Source organism: Gossypium arboreum, chromosome 1 (genome assembly GCF_025698485.1).
Source record: "Gossypium arboreum isolate Shixiya-1 chromosome 1, ASM2569848v2, whole genome shotgun sequence".
NCBI lineage: Eukaryota > Viridiplantae > Streptophyta > Magnoliopsida > Malvales > Malvaceae > Gossypium > Gossypium arboreum.
In genome coordinates this window covers 110,866,641-110,881,260 of record NC_069070.1, presented here as the reverse complement: position 1 = coordinate 110,881,260, position 14,620 = coordinate 110,866,641, and the positions used below count along the sequence as shown (strand labels likewise).

General features: G+C 30.8%; 1 protein-coding gene and 1 long non-coding RNA gene across 2 annotated transcripts; both read right to left on the bottom strand.

The window, feature by feature from the left end:
* On the bottom strand, positions 1 to 1,601 carry LOC108482391 (F-box protein At4g22280-like). Its single transcript, XM_017785518.2, has 3 exons — positions 596 to 1,601; positions 327 to 482; positions 1 to 252 (listed from the first exon to the last, which is right to left on the bottom strand). The coding sequence occupies exons 1-3, from the start codon at positions 1,487 to 1,489 to the stop codon at positions 1 to 3; spliced, it is 1,302 nt and encodes a 433-aa protein (XP_017641007.1). The 5' UTR covers positions 1,490 to 1,601.
* A 4,889-nt stretch (positions 1,602 to 6,490) lies between these two features.
* Positions 6,491 to 7,186, bottom strand: LOC128295086 (uncharacterized). Its single transcript, XR_008285395.1, has 2 exons — positions 7,044 to 7,186; positions 6,491 to 6,714 (listed from the first exon to the last, which is right to left on the bottom strand). It is a non-coding gene; the product is annotated as an uncharacterized LOC128295086 (long non-coding RNA).
* Positions 7,187 to 14,620: the final 7,434 nt, after the last annotated feature.

The following is a 14,620-nucleotide window of genomic DNA, read 5'->3' as shown; positions in this document are numbered from 1 at the left end:
TCAAATAATCAAAATGAAGCATGGCTTTGATTCCCTTGCTGAAGCAAACAAGGTTTTGGATATCCATTTCTTTGCTACAGAAATGTGTGATGCTGTAACTATTATCAACTTCTCTAGAACTCCACCATTCTTTAGGATATACTTGGCCTTTCCAATACAATACTTTTCATCTGTAAAGTTTGTAATTTTGATGGTCTTGAGTTTATGCAACAAACAAGAAGGCACTTCCTCTGGAAGAGAGCAGAGAACTTCCTAAAACCACAAAGGGAGTCAGTACGAGCCTGCAACTTAAATGGAATTAAGCTTAAACTTAAAACAATATATACCTGATAAAACTCAAGTTTTTCAAGTGCAGGCAAACTTGAGAGTAAAGTTTCAAGTCCTTTTTGCAATGGATTAGAATATCGGAATCGAAGATGACAAGGTAAGTCCAGTCTGATCAAGTTTGCAAAAACAGGAAGCGGTTCACATCTTAAAAGAAGCTATGATGACAGTCACAAAAATGGCACTGTGTCAATACATATTGCAACATGCAACAACTTTAATATATATAGGAGAAAAAAAAAAAAGTGAAAGAGTATGTGAATAAACAAACCTCGAGAGAAGTATCTGACAGAACAAGTGAAGGAACATCACAGATCCCTTTAAAAATTGTTGTTGCATCAGCTCGGAAAGTTTTACATGCAGATATATTGATAACAGCTTTGGTAAGAGATTGCAAATTCTCCATTGAATACCCTGCTACTAAACGGTCATAGTACTCCAAGGAGGTTAGATTTGGGGCATTAATCCATAACCAACACTGGAAACTATTATACGAGTAACGTATAGTCAATGTCTTGAGCAAATGATGTGAAATATGGAAGTTCCTTATTTCTCCCAGGTCGCATTTCCTTGTGACCATATCTTCAAGATGGGGGCAGCCGGAGAAAAGTCCTTTGACTGAATCATCATTCAAAAACCCAACTGAGTGGAGATGAAGAGTCTTTAGATTCGGAAGATGAACATCCTTTGGAACATTCAAAACAAAATATTTACCCAGTTTCAAACTCACCAATGTCTTGCAAGTAAATATAGGCAAAGTACTTGACGGGAGAACAGAGGTGCTTAAATCAAGATGTTTAACTCCGCGATCAACTGCAGCAGATATCCACCCGTTGAAACGATCAGAACCAATCATTCTTATCCAGCATTTGAAACCAAATTTATTGACATTTGTTGTATTGCAAAATAACAGCATTTTATCGACGGAACACATATAGTTCTCAATAACATCAGTACTGTAACTTTTAATATTCTTGCGGCACAAATCCTCCTCCAAATCGAAGTCGATATTAGGAAGTAAATCAAAAAGATATCTCCATCTGGTAGATAAAACGGAGGTTTTAATGGCTTCTTTTGTAGAAAGGAAGGACAGAATATGAATTAAAATTGAATCATGTAAATCACTAATCCTGTCTATCTCCTCCATTTTCACTTGCTCAGCCATTCTAAAGCCCGAAGAAGTTGAAGATGAAAAAGGAATAAGCCCGTCTACAAGAATGAAGACGGCAGCAAGAGAGAGAAGATGATGCCTAATATTAGGGTTTTTCTTTTATATTGACTATTTCGATTGGGGAACCACACTTCCTATTTATAGATTTTAGGGGGGAAAAAACCACATAATTTCCTTGATATATTAAATAAAAAGATAACTATGTTTTAATATTATTTATGTTGCATTTACTATTTTTTCTCTAATAATAAACAAATAAAAATTAGTATTTTAAAATTAAAATGTAAAATATTAATTATTTGGGTAAACTATTCATATAGTCGCTAAGTCTTAATAAATTTTGAATTTTTATATAATTTTACAATATTTTATATTTTTGTGAATTTTAAGAATTAAGATTAAATTGATAGAATGTATAAAAGTTAAATGTTAGATTTATTGAACTTACTTTAAAATCAAGATTAAATTAATAAAATGTATAAATATTAAGTGCTAAATCATTATTATACCGAATTTGGCCTAGTGACCATTGACCAATTGTATTTTAACAGTAGAGTGATTACAAATTGCAATTTAATCTAATAGGAGTGACCAAAACAAAAATACCTTAAAACTTGAGTGTTGGTCTGAATAATTTACTCTAATTATTTTTAATAATTTTGTTACATCTCCGGAAAGTGTTAGGCTATTAATCTTTCCTTATGATGATTAAGCTTTGATAATCTTAATATGGTGAATAGGAAGAATAATGATTCTTTAAAAATTTAGATTTAAAGATAATTATTTGAACGCATGCTAGTCCCTAAAAGCAAGTGATGGTTTTCGATTTGTGCGGTGAGTTTAAAATAAAGTGTGTATTTTTTTATAAAAAGAAATTAAAGGATATATTTTGAGGGTCATATCCCATGCTAATATTTAGGGGTGTGTTATGATTTTGTTTAATTTAAATTCATTATCTAATTATCAAAACTATCATCACTTAAAAATATTTATAATTTTTTAATATTTTATGAAAAAATTCTTTCTAATTAAATTAAAAATTGAATTTTGACTCGATTAGTATGGGTATTGTTATCAATGTAGGAAAACGTGAATTCAAGTGTACTAAAGCACGTTATCCTCCTGTTTATGAGTTGATGAGAGGCTATAAATAATTCTATATATTGCGTTAAAAAGAACAAATATGATAACAATATCCACAACTTTAGGATGGTTGGTGACTCTACTAACAACAGCGACAGTTCCAAGTTATGAAATAGGAGCTGCTTCAAAGTTCGAGGGACGATTTGTGAAATGAGGTTGAATTGGACAATTTGCATAACGATGGGGTTGGCGTTGGTGGCATATGATTGAACTCGTTAGAGTTTTCTTATAGCTCTCAATACCATAAAGGTGGATAGAAATGTTGGAGAATAAATGATTTCTTTTTATGATTAAGATATCTTAGATGAAAATTAATTCATTCAAAGTTAATTGGTAGCAATTTCTTCTTATGATTAAGGTTCAACTATGAGTTTACTCTTTAGGAGACTAGTATATTTTATCTAGACTTAATTATTCAATGTAAAATTTTAAGTCTGACCACTAAAAAATAAACTTAAAATTTTCTCCAAATCTAATAGAAAAATTGCTAAATCCAAACCCGGCTTGACCTAATTCGCTCATATTAAACTTTTTTATATTATTTTTTACATAAAATAAAATTAAAAAATATAATAGAGTAAATACACTAAAAACATTAAAATAAATATTTCCTAACAAATTAAAAATACATTAAACAAAGTTTTCAATAACAACAAAATAATAGTAATATAATAGCAAAATGGTAGCAAAACAATATCAAAATAGCAGTAAACAACAATGAAAAAATTAGGTAAATTCTGGTCTGGTTAAACTGAGCTCGAGCAAAAAAAATGCTACCGAGGTCCAACCCATTTTGCCTAAATCTATTTTTATCAAAATTTTCTCACTTTTCAAATAGACCTTCGAATCAAAATAAGTTGGTCCGTATATGGTATAACGTCATCATACACTTATTGATACGAATAATTTATTATTCCCGTAATTTGTTGTATGTATAATATGTCGTAAAATATTGGAGAATCAATCCAAGATGATAAGAGAAAAATAAAAAAGATATACACTTGCTGCAAACAAGGGGCTGACTTAAGCTATGCATTGATATTTATTGCTCTTATTAGTTAAGCAGTGACACTACTTCCATTCTTCTAGCTAGTCTTGAGGCATCATTTGACTATTACTTCATTTCTACTAAGAGACTTTAGTCATACATTCGACTCTTCATTTTTCTTATTATTTTTACGGATAATATCATATTTGATATTTATATTATATTTTAAAATGTTTATTATTGTGCCTAAATTATTGATATATGTTTTGTTATAGAATTTATACTATCATAAAATGTTCAATGAGATATTTGTATTTTGAAAAAAGTACAATGTGTATCTAAACAATCAATACGTGTTTTATTATGGTAGTTAATGTTAACACCGTTAGTAAATTGTTAAATCTGTCAATAAAATTCAACATATATTTTTTTTCAAATTATCAAATCTGCATAAATACTAAAATTATATGAAAGTACAATTACTAAACTAAACATATGGTTAATTGATTTTTAAAAATAATTTTTTATCATCCATGAAAGTTAGTATTTACTTCTTTTTATTAGTCATATTTTTTAAATTTAATTTAATATTTTATTTGATTAGTTTTTCACATAATGTTATATTATTTATGTAGACTTAATAATTTAGAAAAAAAAATTGTGTTGAACCTTCATTGATTGGTCTAACAATTCTGTTGACATCAAGTACTACAATAAAACATTTATTGATGTTGATAGCTCAAGTACCACATTGTACATTTTCAAAGTACATATATCACATTAGACCTTTTCAATAAAATAGAAAGATGAATGAGAGAAAGGATTAGGGTTGTAGGGAAACGAAGGAGGCAATGGAATAATGGGAAAAATTTTAAGTATTTTTTCGTTTTTCTTTTAAATTTTAGAATTAGAACTAAATTAACATATTTTGTAAATGTTGAAACTTAAATTTATTGAATTTATAGAATTCAAACTAAAATAATAAATTTTGTAAATATTAAAGACTAAATTTATTGAATTTTTTATTAAAATAAATTGATAGAATGTATAAATATTGCATCAAGAAATTTATTATTAGGCCAATAGAAAAATTCCACATCAACTATCCATAATATGTTTAATTGATTAAATCGAAAAATATTAAAAGTATAGTTGAATGACTATTTTATAATTTATCCTAAAGTAAATTATCACATTATTATATTTAATGCTTAAAATTTTGCACAACTTAATATAATTGTAATTAATAATTATAAATTAATTATAATTATATATATTTTAAAAATTTAGTAATATAATAAAAATATTCTTTCCAATTCAAAAGCTTTTTCAAACTCTTACATTTAAATATTTATATATACTGAAATAACTTACATTAAGATGATCATAAAACTAATGCTTTTAGGCACCAATACAATTTTGCCACACCATTATATTTTAAAGACATAAAATTATTATTATATATTCATTCATAAAGAAATTATTTTATGGACCCTATCCACCACATTAATCATAGTCACTTTCCAATTATTTAATAACATTTCAACAATTTTTTCCACGTACATAAAATTTTGGTATTATTTTACCCTAAACCCTGAATCTAGAATCTCGAACACTAAACCCAAAATATAGAACCCCAAACTTGAACATTTAACTCGTAACCCTAAACTCTTAAACTATGAATTCCAAACTCGTAACTCCGACCCATAAACCTTGAACCCAAACCCTTGAAGCCCAAACCTAAACCTTGAACCCCGAACCCTCAACCTTACATCTCGAACCCAAACCTTGAACCACAAGTTCGGGGTTCGAGGTTCGAGGTTCAAAGTAAAATAATTACCAAAATTATATATCAATGACATGGAAAAAATTGGATAAAAATTACTATTTTTAAAATTGGTTGCACAAAAATAAAAAAATATTAACTTACAAAAATCAAAATAATTAAAATTATAAAAGAAGAAAAGATGTTTGTTTATAATTTAAAAAGTTAATTATTTTAAGTAATTTAATTAAAGTTAAATTAAGTTAGAGAAGATATTATATATAAATTAGTGTATAATAATATTTTGTTATCTTTAAAATTTAATGACATGACACTATTTTTTGGTGCCTAAAAATTGTGCCTTTTAGAATGATTCTAATATAATTTATTCCCTTATAGTAATTTCATATCTTTAAAATTTGATGATGTAGCAAATTTTTATTGGTGCATAATATAAGTTATTCCTTAAATTAAATTGTAGGTTCTAATATCAAAGGAAACTATGTTTTTCATTATTATCAAGGGAAAATGTTATTAGTTCTCAATTGGAGTTTTAGAATGAGAAGATGTATTGGTATTAGTTCACTATTTTTGTCTATAAAAATATTTTAACTAATCCATATCTGTAGTGCCTTTGGACGATGAATCAAGTGGCTTTGTTGATTGTAAAAGAAGCTAGAATAGGTAGAGGGATAAATCCATGCCAGAGGTGGAGAGAATAAAAGAGAATATGATACTTATTCAATGAATAAGCTTCAGGAATTTTAAATGTCTAACGTAACAATGAAGAAAATGGAGCATGTAATTGAGTGTGAACACACATGCATCGATAGAGAGAAAACATTGAGCATCCCTGTGGAGGCAACTAACAAGAAATAAAGGTCAACAAAGATGAAGTGGAGCTTAAATACACCAATATTGGACTTTGATAACTCACGAGTTTCTTTAATTAATGTAAGCTAAATCCTTTGAGGGTCTCAATTCGACTAATGGGGTCATTACTGAACTTTAGAGAATGAAAATAGATATAATAACTCTTAAATTAATGAAGTGGATGTAATAGCCAATTTTGGCCTAAAGCTCAAATCAATAAAACAAATAATAAAACCCAAACAAATAATAAAACAGTCCAAAATGAATGTCCATTTACATATTATACCCAAGCCCAACAAGCCCGAAAGTCTAGAAACCCCAAAGTCCAACTAGCCCAACTACACAAAACATTTCAGCAAACCTTAACCCCTCCAAGCTTCAGCCGCCGCATGCCCCCTTCAACCTTGGCCGCCGCACGCCTCCTCGCACGCGTCTGGCCGCTCACGTCACCTGCAAAACGAGACTAACATACAAGCAAAAGAAAACAACGAACAAGAAGACAAAAAACAATAGCAAACAATAAAGAAAAAACAATGAAGAAACAGACAAAGAATAGAAACAAAACGAGTGTGTATTCGGCTATAAAGGCCATATTCGATCCCTTTGTAATTTTTTACGTACATTAAAGAATCAAAAAAGCAGAATAGAAGCTTAAAGAAAGGTTGATTTTGATTTTCTTTTCTTTTTTTTTTGTGTTTTCTTGTTTCTTTTTTTTTTTATTATTACAAATCTATTTTCAAGTAAAAAGAATAAATAAAAAAGGAGAAGAGAAAATTTACTCGAATCCGATCTTGGCATGGCTCCGACCACCGTCCACGGTGGAGCCTTGGAGCCAAGGCGGTTCGGCGATGGTGTGATGATGGGTTTCAAAACCCTAGCAGAGGAGAAAAAAGAAAAAGGGGGTTCAATTTTTTTTTAAAAAAGGGACAGAATAAAATTTAAAAAAAAAACTGCTTTTATAGAATGGCTGAAACGGCGCCGCATAAGGCCTTTGCCCTCGCAAACCCGACCCGTGCCCGCAGAAGATTCGCTCATTTTTGACCTAATGGTCTATTTGCGCATTGGATCCCTCCGTTTTTGTAGTGTACTTCAATGGGGTCCCATGTTACCTTTTTATTTTGATTTTTGCCCCAGGATTTTACCTCTGTTTCAGTTTGGCCCTCAGACCATTTGAAGAGGCAGATGTGTGAAACATAGCGTATAAGGGCTGGGAATATTTTCCCAATCGGTCCCTCTGTTTTTAAGCACGTCTCATCTCGATCCTTGATGGCTTTTTTTTTTATATTTGCAATTTGTACCTTAAATTTTAATTCGATTTCAGCCTAGTCCTCTGTTTAATTTATTTATTTATTTATTTATTTATTTTTAAAAGAAAAACTGTTAATATTAATCTTTTAAGTTTTATATATTATTTATTTTAAATCATTTTATTATTACTTACTTTAATCCTTTTTACGTCTTATATATTTTAAATTATTATAAATTTTAAATATTTTACATATATTATTTATTTTAACTACTATACATATCACTTATTTTGAAATATTTTTACACGTTATTTATTTTAAACCATTATATATGTATTACCTATTTTAAGTTTTTATATGTTATTTAGTTATACTATTTTATATGTAAATTATTTTATTATTTATTGTAAACTTTTATTATTATTAATTCTAAAATCTCATATGTTACTTATTTTAAACTTATATATATATATATATATATTATATTTTTTATTTAAACTATTTTTGTATATTATTTATTTTAAATTTCTCTTTTACATATTATTTTATTTCAAATTGTTATATATTTTATTTATGCCAAATCTTTTTCATATATTGTTATTTTGAACCATTCCTTTGTATTACGTGTTTTAAGTTTTAATTATTTCATTTTTATCCATTTTAATTTTTTTATCTTGTTTACTTTAAATTATTTTTTCGTATATCATTTTACTTCATTTGTCTTTGATTATTGATTGGTATTAAAAATAATATACATTGTGTGAATATTGCCATTACATGTTCTAGAAATTATTATTTACATCTTCATATTGTCAACATTCATCAACATTGTATCTAATTTGTGTTTTATTATTCCATGCTCTATGTTATATTTTTGTTTTATCTAGTTTAAATCACATTGTGTATTAAAGCTCAAATGCATTTATTCAATATAGACTACTTTATTTTATTTCAAACAAAATAAATGTACATTGTTAAATATCATACTCGCTATATTTCAAAAAGAAAATTTTCTAAATAAGGTAATATTTCGCGTTTTAGAAAATTTGAGGAATTGTGCCCTAACTTACGGGATTTCGATTTTCTCGTTAAACCTAAATGACCAAATATCCTTTTAAGTTCCAAAACACATGAAATTTCAATTAAAATTAAAGAAAAACTTGTGCTCGGAAGTTCAAAGTATCGCATCCTAACTTACAGGATGTGATACTCTGATATCTCGAGACGAGGAAATCTTTAGCAATCGTTTTGATCTAATTCAAGCGTTTTTAAAATCGACGTTAATAAAAAAAAGATCATATTTTAAATCCGTTCCCGATTTTCAACTTTCGACATTAAGACTCTAACTAATCAATTCGGTACCAATTTTGGGCGTGACGAGGGTGCTAATCATTCCTCGCACGTAATTGATTCCCGAACCTGTTCTCTCGAGTTTCGTAGACCAAAAACACCGTTTTAGTAAACTAAAATGTTTTATTAAAATAAAGGTGATCCGATCACGCCTAATAAAGATCGGTAGTGACTCTCGTTTTAATTTTCATTTTTAAACAAAGTCGATTTCCGTTTTCAAAAAAAAAAAGTTTCGACAGTGGAAAATGAGAGTCTAACCTAAAAAATATCGAAGAGAAAATAAATTCTTAATTTAAAAAAAGAAAAAGAAAAATTAAAACTCTTAAAGCTATCGAGAATGCACTTTATATTAAAAAAAAAACTTAAAAGAAAGGAAATACCAAAAGGAGGAGAGAGGTGCAAACACTAGTTAACAAAAGTGAAAATACAAGAATGAGTTTCTTATCAATTCTAATATTCAAAACCTTAGGAAATTTTGCACAAAAACTTAAAATAGACATGGAGGGTAGACAAGCTCATCGAACAATTAACAAATTATGATGATTGGGTAAATAATTAATATATTGGTTAATCTTGAGGTATATAATATAATTAAATTATAATAAGATTTTCTTTGTGAAAAAAGTACATATATTGTGACAGTTATTATTTTTGCATGTATCATTTCTATTTCAATGGTGAATTAATTATTTGAATATAAAGTATCTTTACTTTGGTATAATGGAAATTTTAACCTTTAAAGTTTATTTCTTTTGGTCACTTTAACCCTTATTCATCAAAGTTGAGTCAATTTATAATTTTTAGGTGAAAAGTGTAGTTAATTTTTACCTTTATCCTTGAAAGTTTAGTCAATTTTTAAAATTTAATGGAACCAACATAGTAATTCATGACAAAGCACATGTTCTACATAAAAATTTTAAAATTAATAAAACTTTGATAAATTTTAAAAAGTTCAACAAATTAACCATTTCATAGATGTAGTACATGGAAACTATCACCTAGGCTGTCACATTAGTGTCATTGAAATTTTAAAATAAAGATAAAATTATTTTAATATGTCGTGGCTAGAAATTTTATAAATTATATGGATTATTTTTTAGCAAAAATGATTTTACATTATTAAATATTGCAAATATTAGTTATATTAAAATTTTCAGGTCCATTATTTAAAATATACATTACTTACTACAACTACGATTGTTTCATTGGAAAACTTTGAAATTTGATAGCAGTTACAAGATGTGCATGGTGGAGATTTGGAAAAAGTTTGAAATTTGTGTCTATGATTCTTTGGACTTCCAAGTTTGTCTTTCCACATGGGTGTCAATTTATCTTAAATCAACGTGGCTAGTTTACAACATAATCAAAGCCATGCATGTTGGCAAGCACAAGTGTATTCTGCAGTGTCAATTTGAAAGGTTATTTTGTTTCTATGATTCCAAACCTTTACATTGCTGTCGAGTTCGCATTTGGTCAGTTTATCCGATGCCAAATTGGTTTATTTCTTTGTTCTTTGTGTAAGGAGGTTGGAATCTTGCTGTTTTGAGAAAGATTATGAATCAAAGTTAAGAGGCCAATGGTTTCAATTTTCAAACTTATTTTATTGGGTTCAAGTAAGAATCATGAATTGTGAAACCAAATAAGAGATTCCTTTTGTTATGAGTATTTCATCAGCTACTATTACTGTTGAAGTTAGTTAAAAGGAGTTAGTTAGTTGTTAAATAAAGTAGTTAACTGTTAGCTATTATCTGGTTGTATAAATACTCTGTCTACTACTCTCAAGAAGTTAATGAAGTTGATAACTTTTTCTTCTCAGCTTCTTTATCATTGATTCTGACAGGGTATCAAGAGCTAAGGTTTTCTTGGTATAACTGGTTTTTTTTCTCTTTTTTCCTTCTGTTTTCATGGCTACAGAGGTTGTTCCAGTGGTTGATACTACTCGTCATTCTTCCAACACTGGGGAAATAGTTCATTCACAGGATCATGGTAATATTGCTTTACAGATAGTTCATTATTTTTCCAAACATGACACAATCAAACTCGGTGAGAAAAATTTTCTCTTATGGAAACATCAACTTTTATTGATTCTTGAAAGATATGATCTTGAGGGGTTTGTGTTAGGCACGGTTACTGTTCCTTCTCCACTTATAACTAGGAACGAAGGTCAGTTAATTGAAAACCCTGCCTTTCTTTTTCATAAGAAGGAAGACAAGTTTTTCGCCTCTTGGCTATTGTCTACGGTCACAGATAATGTCTTGGTGCATCTCACGACGGCCAAGACTAGTTTTGAAGTTTGGACAACCATTGAAAGACGGTTTGGTGCCAAGTCCAACATCAAAATCTAGAGTATGCGCCATGCTTTATACTCACTCAAGAAAGAAAATCTTACCATCAAACAATATTTGTCCAAAGTAAAGAGTCTGAGTGATAATCTAATTGTAGCTGGTAGTCTGGTTACCGAACAAGAACAAGTGAGCATCATCTTGGCTGGTCTTTCGATAGAATATGAGTCCATTCGTGTGATCGCCTCAGTAACTTTTATGTCCCCTAACTTGCTGACTAAGATGCTTCTTAATTGTGAAGCACGACAGATGGCTTTGTTGACAGAAGTTCCTTTGCAAGCTAATTTGGCATCTCACCAAAAATAAGATACCGTAGCAAGATCGAAACATACTGAGGACTCCAACAGCTATCAACAAGAGTTTAAACAAGGACATAGAAGGCAAGGACGAGGTTGGTCTCGTGGCAGAACTCGTGGTAATGGTCGAAGTTGGTTACATTCTAGACCGTAATGCCAATTATGTGGCAAAAATTTTCATGTGGTCCAAACCTGCACAGATTTGATAAAAATTTCTCTGGTATTGATCAAAGCCATTCGATGACAGCCAATTATCATCAACTCAATGGGCAAGGTTTCTCTTCTTCTGCACCTCATTTCTCTACTATATCTTACTGTTGTGGTTTATCTTCACAGACTCATTCTCCATCCCCTCAAAACACTCCTCGAGGTTCTTCTTCTACGCTAACTGATCAGGCTTGGTATCCTGATTCTGGGGCTACAAACCACATGACTCCTAACATGGCTAGTCTCACAACTGCATCTCCCTATAAAAGTACAAGTCAGGTGTCTATGGGAAATGGTGACTCTGTCTTTATAGCTAACATAAGAGCTTCTACTTTATTGGCTGGTTCTAGGCTTTTGCGACTCAAGAATGTTCTACATGTTCCTACTGTGTATAAGAATTTGTTGTCTGTAGGTCAATTTGCAAAGGATAATGGTGTCTATTTTGAGTTTTACCCATTTTTGTGTTTTGTGAAGGATATTCAGACAGGGAAAACTCTTCTAGTGGGTCATATGTATGATGGAATCTACAAGTTTAATGTTTCTCGTGTTGCTTCCAACACAACTGTTGCTATTCAAAAGTCAAGATCAGTACTTATATGCAATGCTCAACTTTCCTCTTCTATTACGTTATGACATAACAGACTTGGACATCCTTGTAATAGCACTCTTATTCATGTTTTACGTAACTGTAATGTTCCTTTCAAACACAACAGTTTACCTCATCTATGTTCTGCTTGTCAATTAGGCAAAGCTCACAAATTACATTTTAGCTCTTCAAAAACAGTGTATTCTTTACCTTTTGAATTAGTTGTGTCTGATGTTTGGGGACCAATACACACAATCCAATGGTTTCTCCTATTATTTTTCCTTCATTGATATGCATAGCAGGTATAACTGGTTATACTTTCTCAAGACTAAGTTTGAGGGTTTTTGATGTTTTCTTCATTTCCAGAAATGGTTCAAGTTAAATTTGGTTGTTCCATAAAAAAGCTTCAGAGTAACTGGGGGAGAGTATTGATATCTTTTGAATGAGCTCTCTCTACTTGGCATCTAGCATAGGGTCACGTGCCTTCATACGTTAGAATAGAACGATATTGTTGAAAGAAAGTATAGACAGATAGTTGACATGGGACTCACCCTCTTGGCTGAGGTATCTATACCTCTTGAGCTTTGGTCATATGCTTTTGCTCATGCTGTTCATTTGATCAATAAATTACCCACTCCTATTCTATAAAAGAGTAGTCCCTATGAGAAGCTTTACAAAGTTAAACCTGTTTATTCCCAACTAAAGGTGTTTGGTTGTACCTGTTTCCCTTATTTGAGGCCTTTCCATCAACAAAAACTTCAATTTCAATCCAAACAATATGTCTTTCTTGGAGTTGGTACTAATCAAAAAGCTATAAGTGCCTTGATGAAGATGGTAAAATTTTTGTCTCTCGGCATGTTATGTTTGATGAATCACAGTTTCCCTTCACGTTCTAACTTGGGTTCCATCAGGTGTTTCCATCAACGGTCACATATTCCTATGGTTGTAGCTACTGCTCCTCTGGTTGATACCTCCACTTCTTCATCAGGGTCAACCAGGATTTTTCCTATGGCAGGTTCACTTCAGGCTTTTTCTAACATGAGTTCTTATTCCAGTTTAGCTGTTGTTGCTTGATCTTCTTCTACTAGTCAACATGTAAAATCATTAGCAGTAGCTTGTGTACCTACATTCTCTGATCAATCTAACTATCATGAAAGACCTGTTTCCTTTGTGAATTCACTTCCCATGTAAACTTGGTCAAAGAGTGGCATTTTTAAACATAAAGTATTCTCATCTGTCCTAACTAAGAAGGAGCCCATATATATTACAGAAGCATTTTAAAGTCCTACTTGGAAAATAGCTACACAAATAGAATATGATGTCTTACTCTCCAATCAATCTGTAGGTCGTAGGGCTATAGGTTGCAAATGGATTTTTAAAGCAAAAAGAAATGCTGATGGCTGGGTGGCCAAATACAAAAGCAGGCTGGTGGTTAAGGGTTACCTGCAAGAGGCAGGTATTGATTTTCAGGAGACATTTAGTCCCGTGGTTAAACCAATGATGATTAGAGTGATTCTGGCACTGGTTGTTTCCTTGGGCTGGTCTCTCAGGCAAGTGGACATTAATAATGCCTTCTTGAATGGTGATTTGCATGAAGAAATTTATATGGTGCATTTGAACAGCAAGAGAGCAATGGCCAACAACTGGTATGCAAGTTAAAAAAGGCCTTGTATAGTCTTAAGCAAGCATCTCGGGCTTGGTTTCACAAGCTAAAGGAATTTCTTTTAATTGCAAAATTTAAAGTATTAAAAGCTGAAAACTCTCTTTTTATTCATTGTTTATGGTCTCAGTTGCTCTATGTTCTGGTATATGTGGATGACATTATTGTCACCGGGACTGACTCTTTTGCTATCGATCAGTTTGTTAAGGAACTCAATATTCAGTTCTCTTTGAAAGACTTAGGGAAGTTGAGTTACTTCCTGGGCATTGAAGTCAACTACACTGAAGATAGTCTTTTTCTTAGCCAAAAGAAATACATTCTTGACCTACTTCGAAGGGCATCCATAGACAGATCAAACGACTCTCCTACACCAATGATAACCATTTGTCATTTATCAGCTCATGCAGGTAGTCCTGTTGAAGATGAACATCTTTATAGAAGTGTAATTGGTGCTCTATAATATGTTGTGATTACCAGACCTGGCATTACCTTCTCTGTGAACAAAGTATGTCAGTTTATGCACAAGCCATTGGATCTCCACTTTAGAGCCGTCAAAAGAATCTTGTGTTATTTGAAGGGGACTTTGGATCATGGATTAAGGTTCATTCGAACTTCGAAGTTTTTGCTCGAAGGATATTCAGATGCCAGTTGGGGGTCAAATATTGATG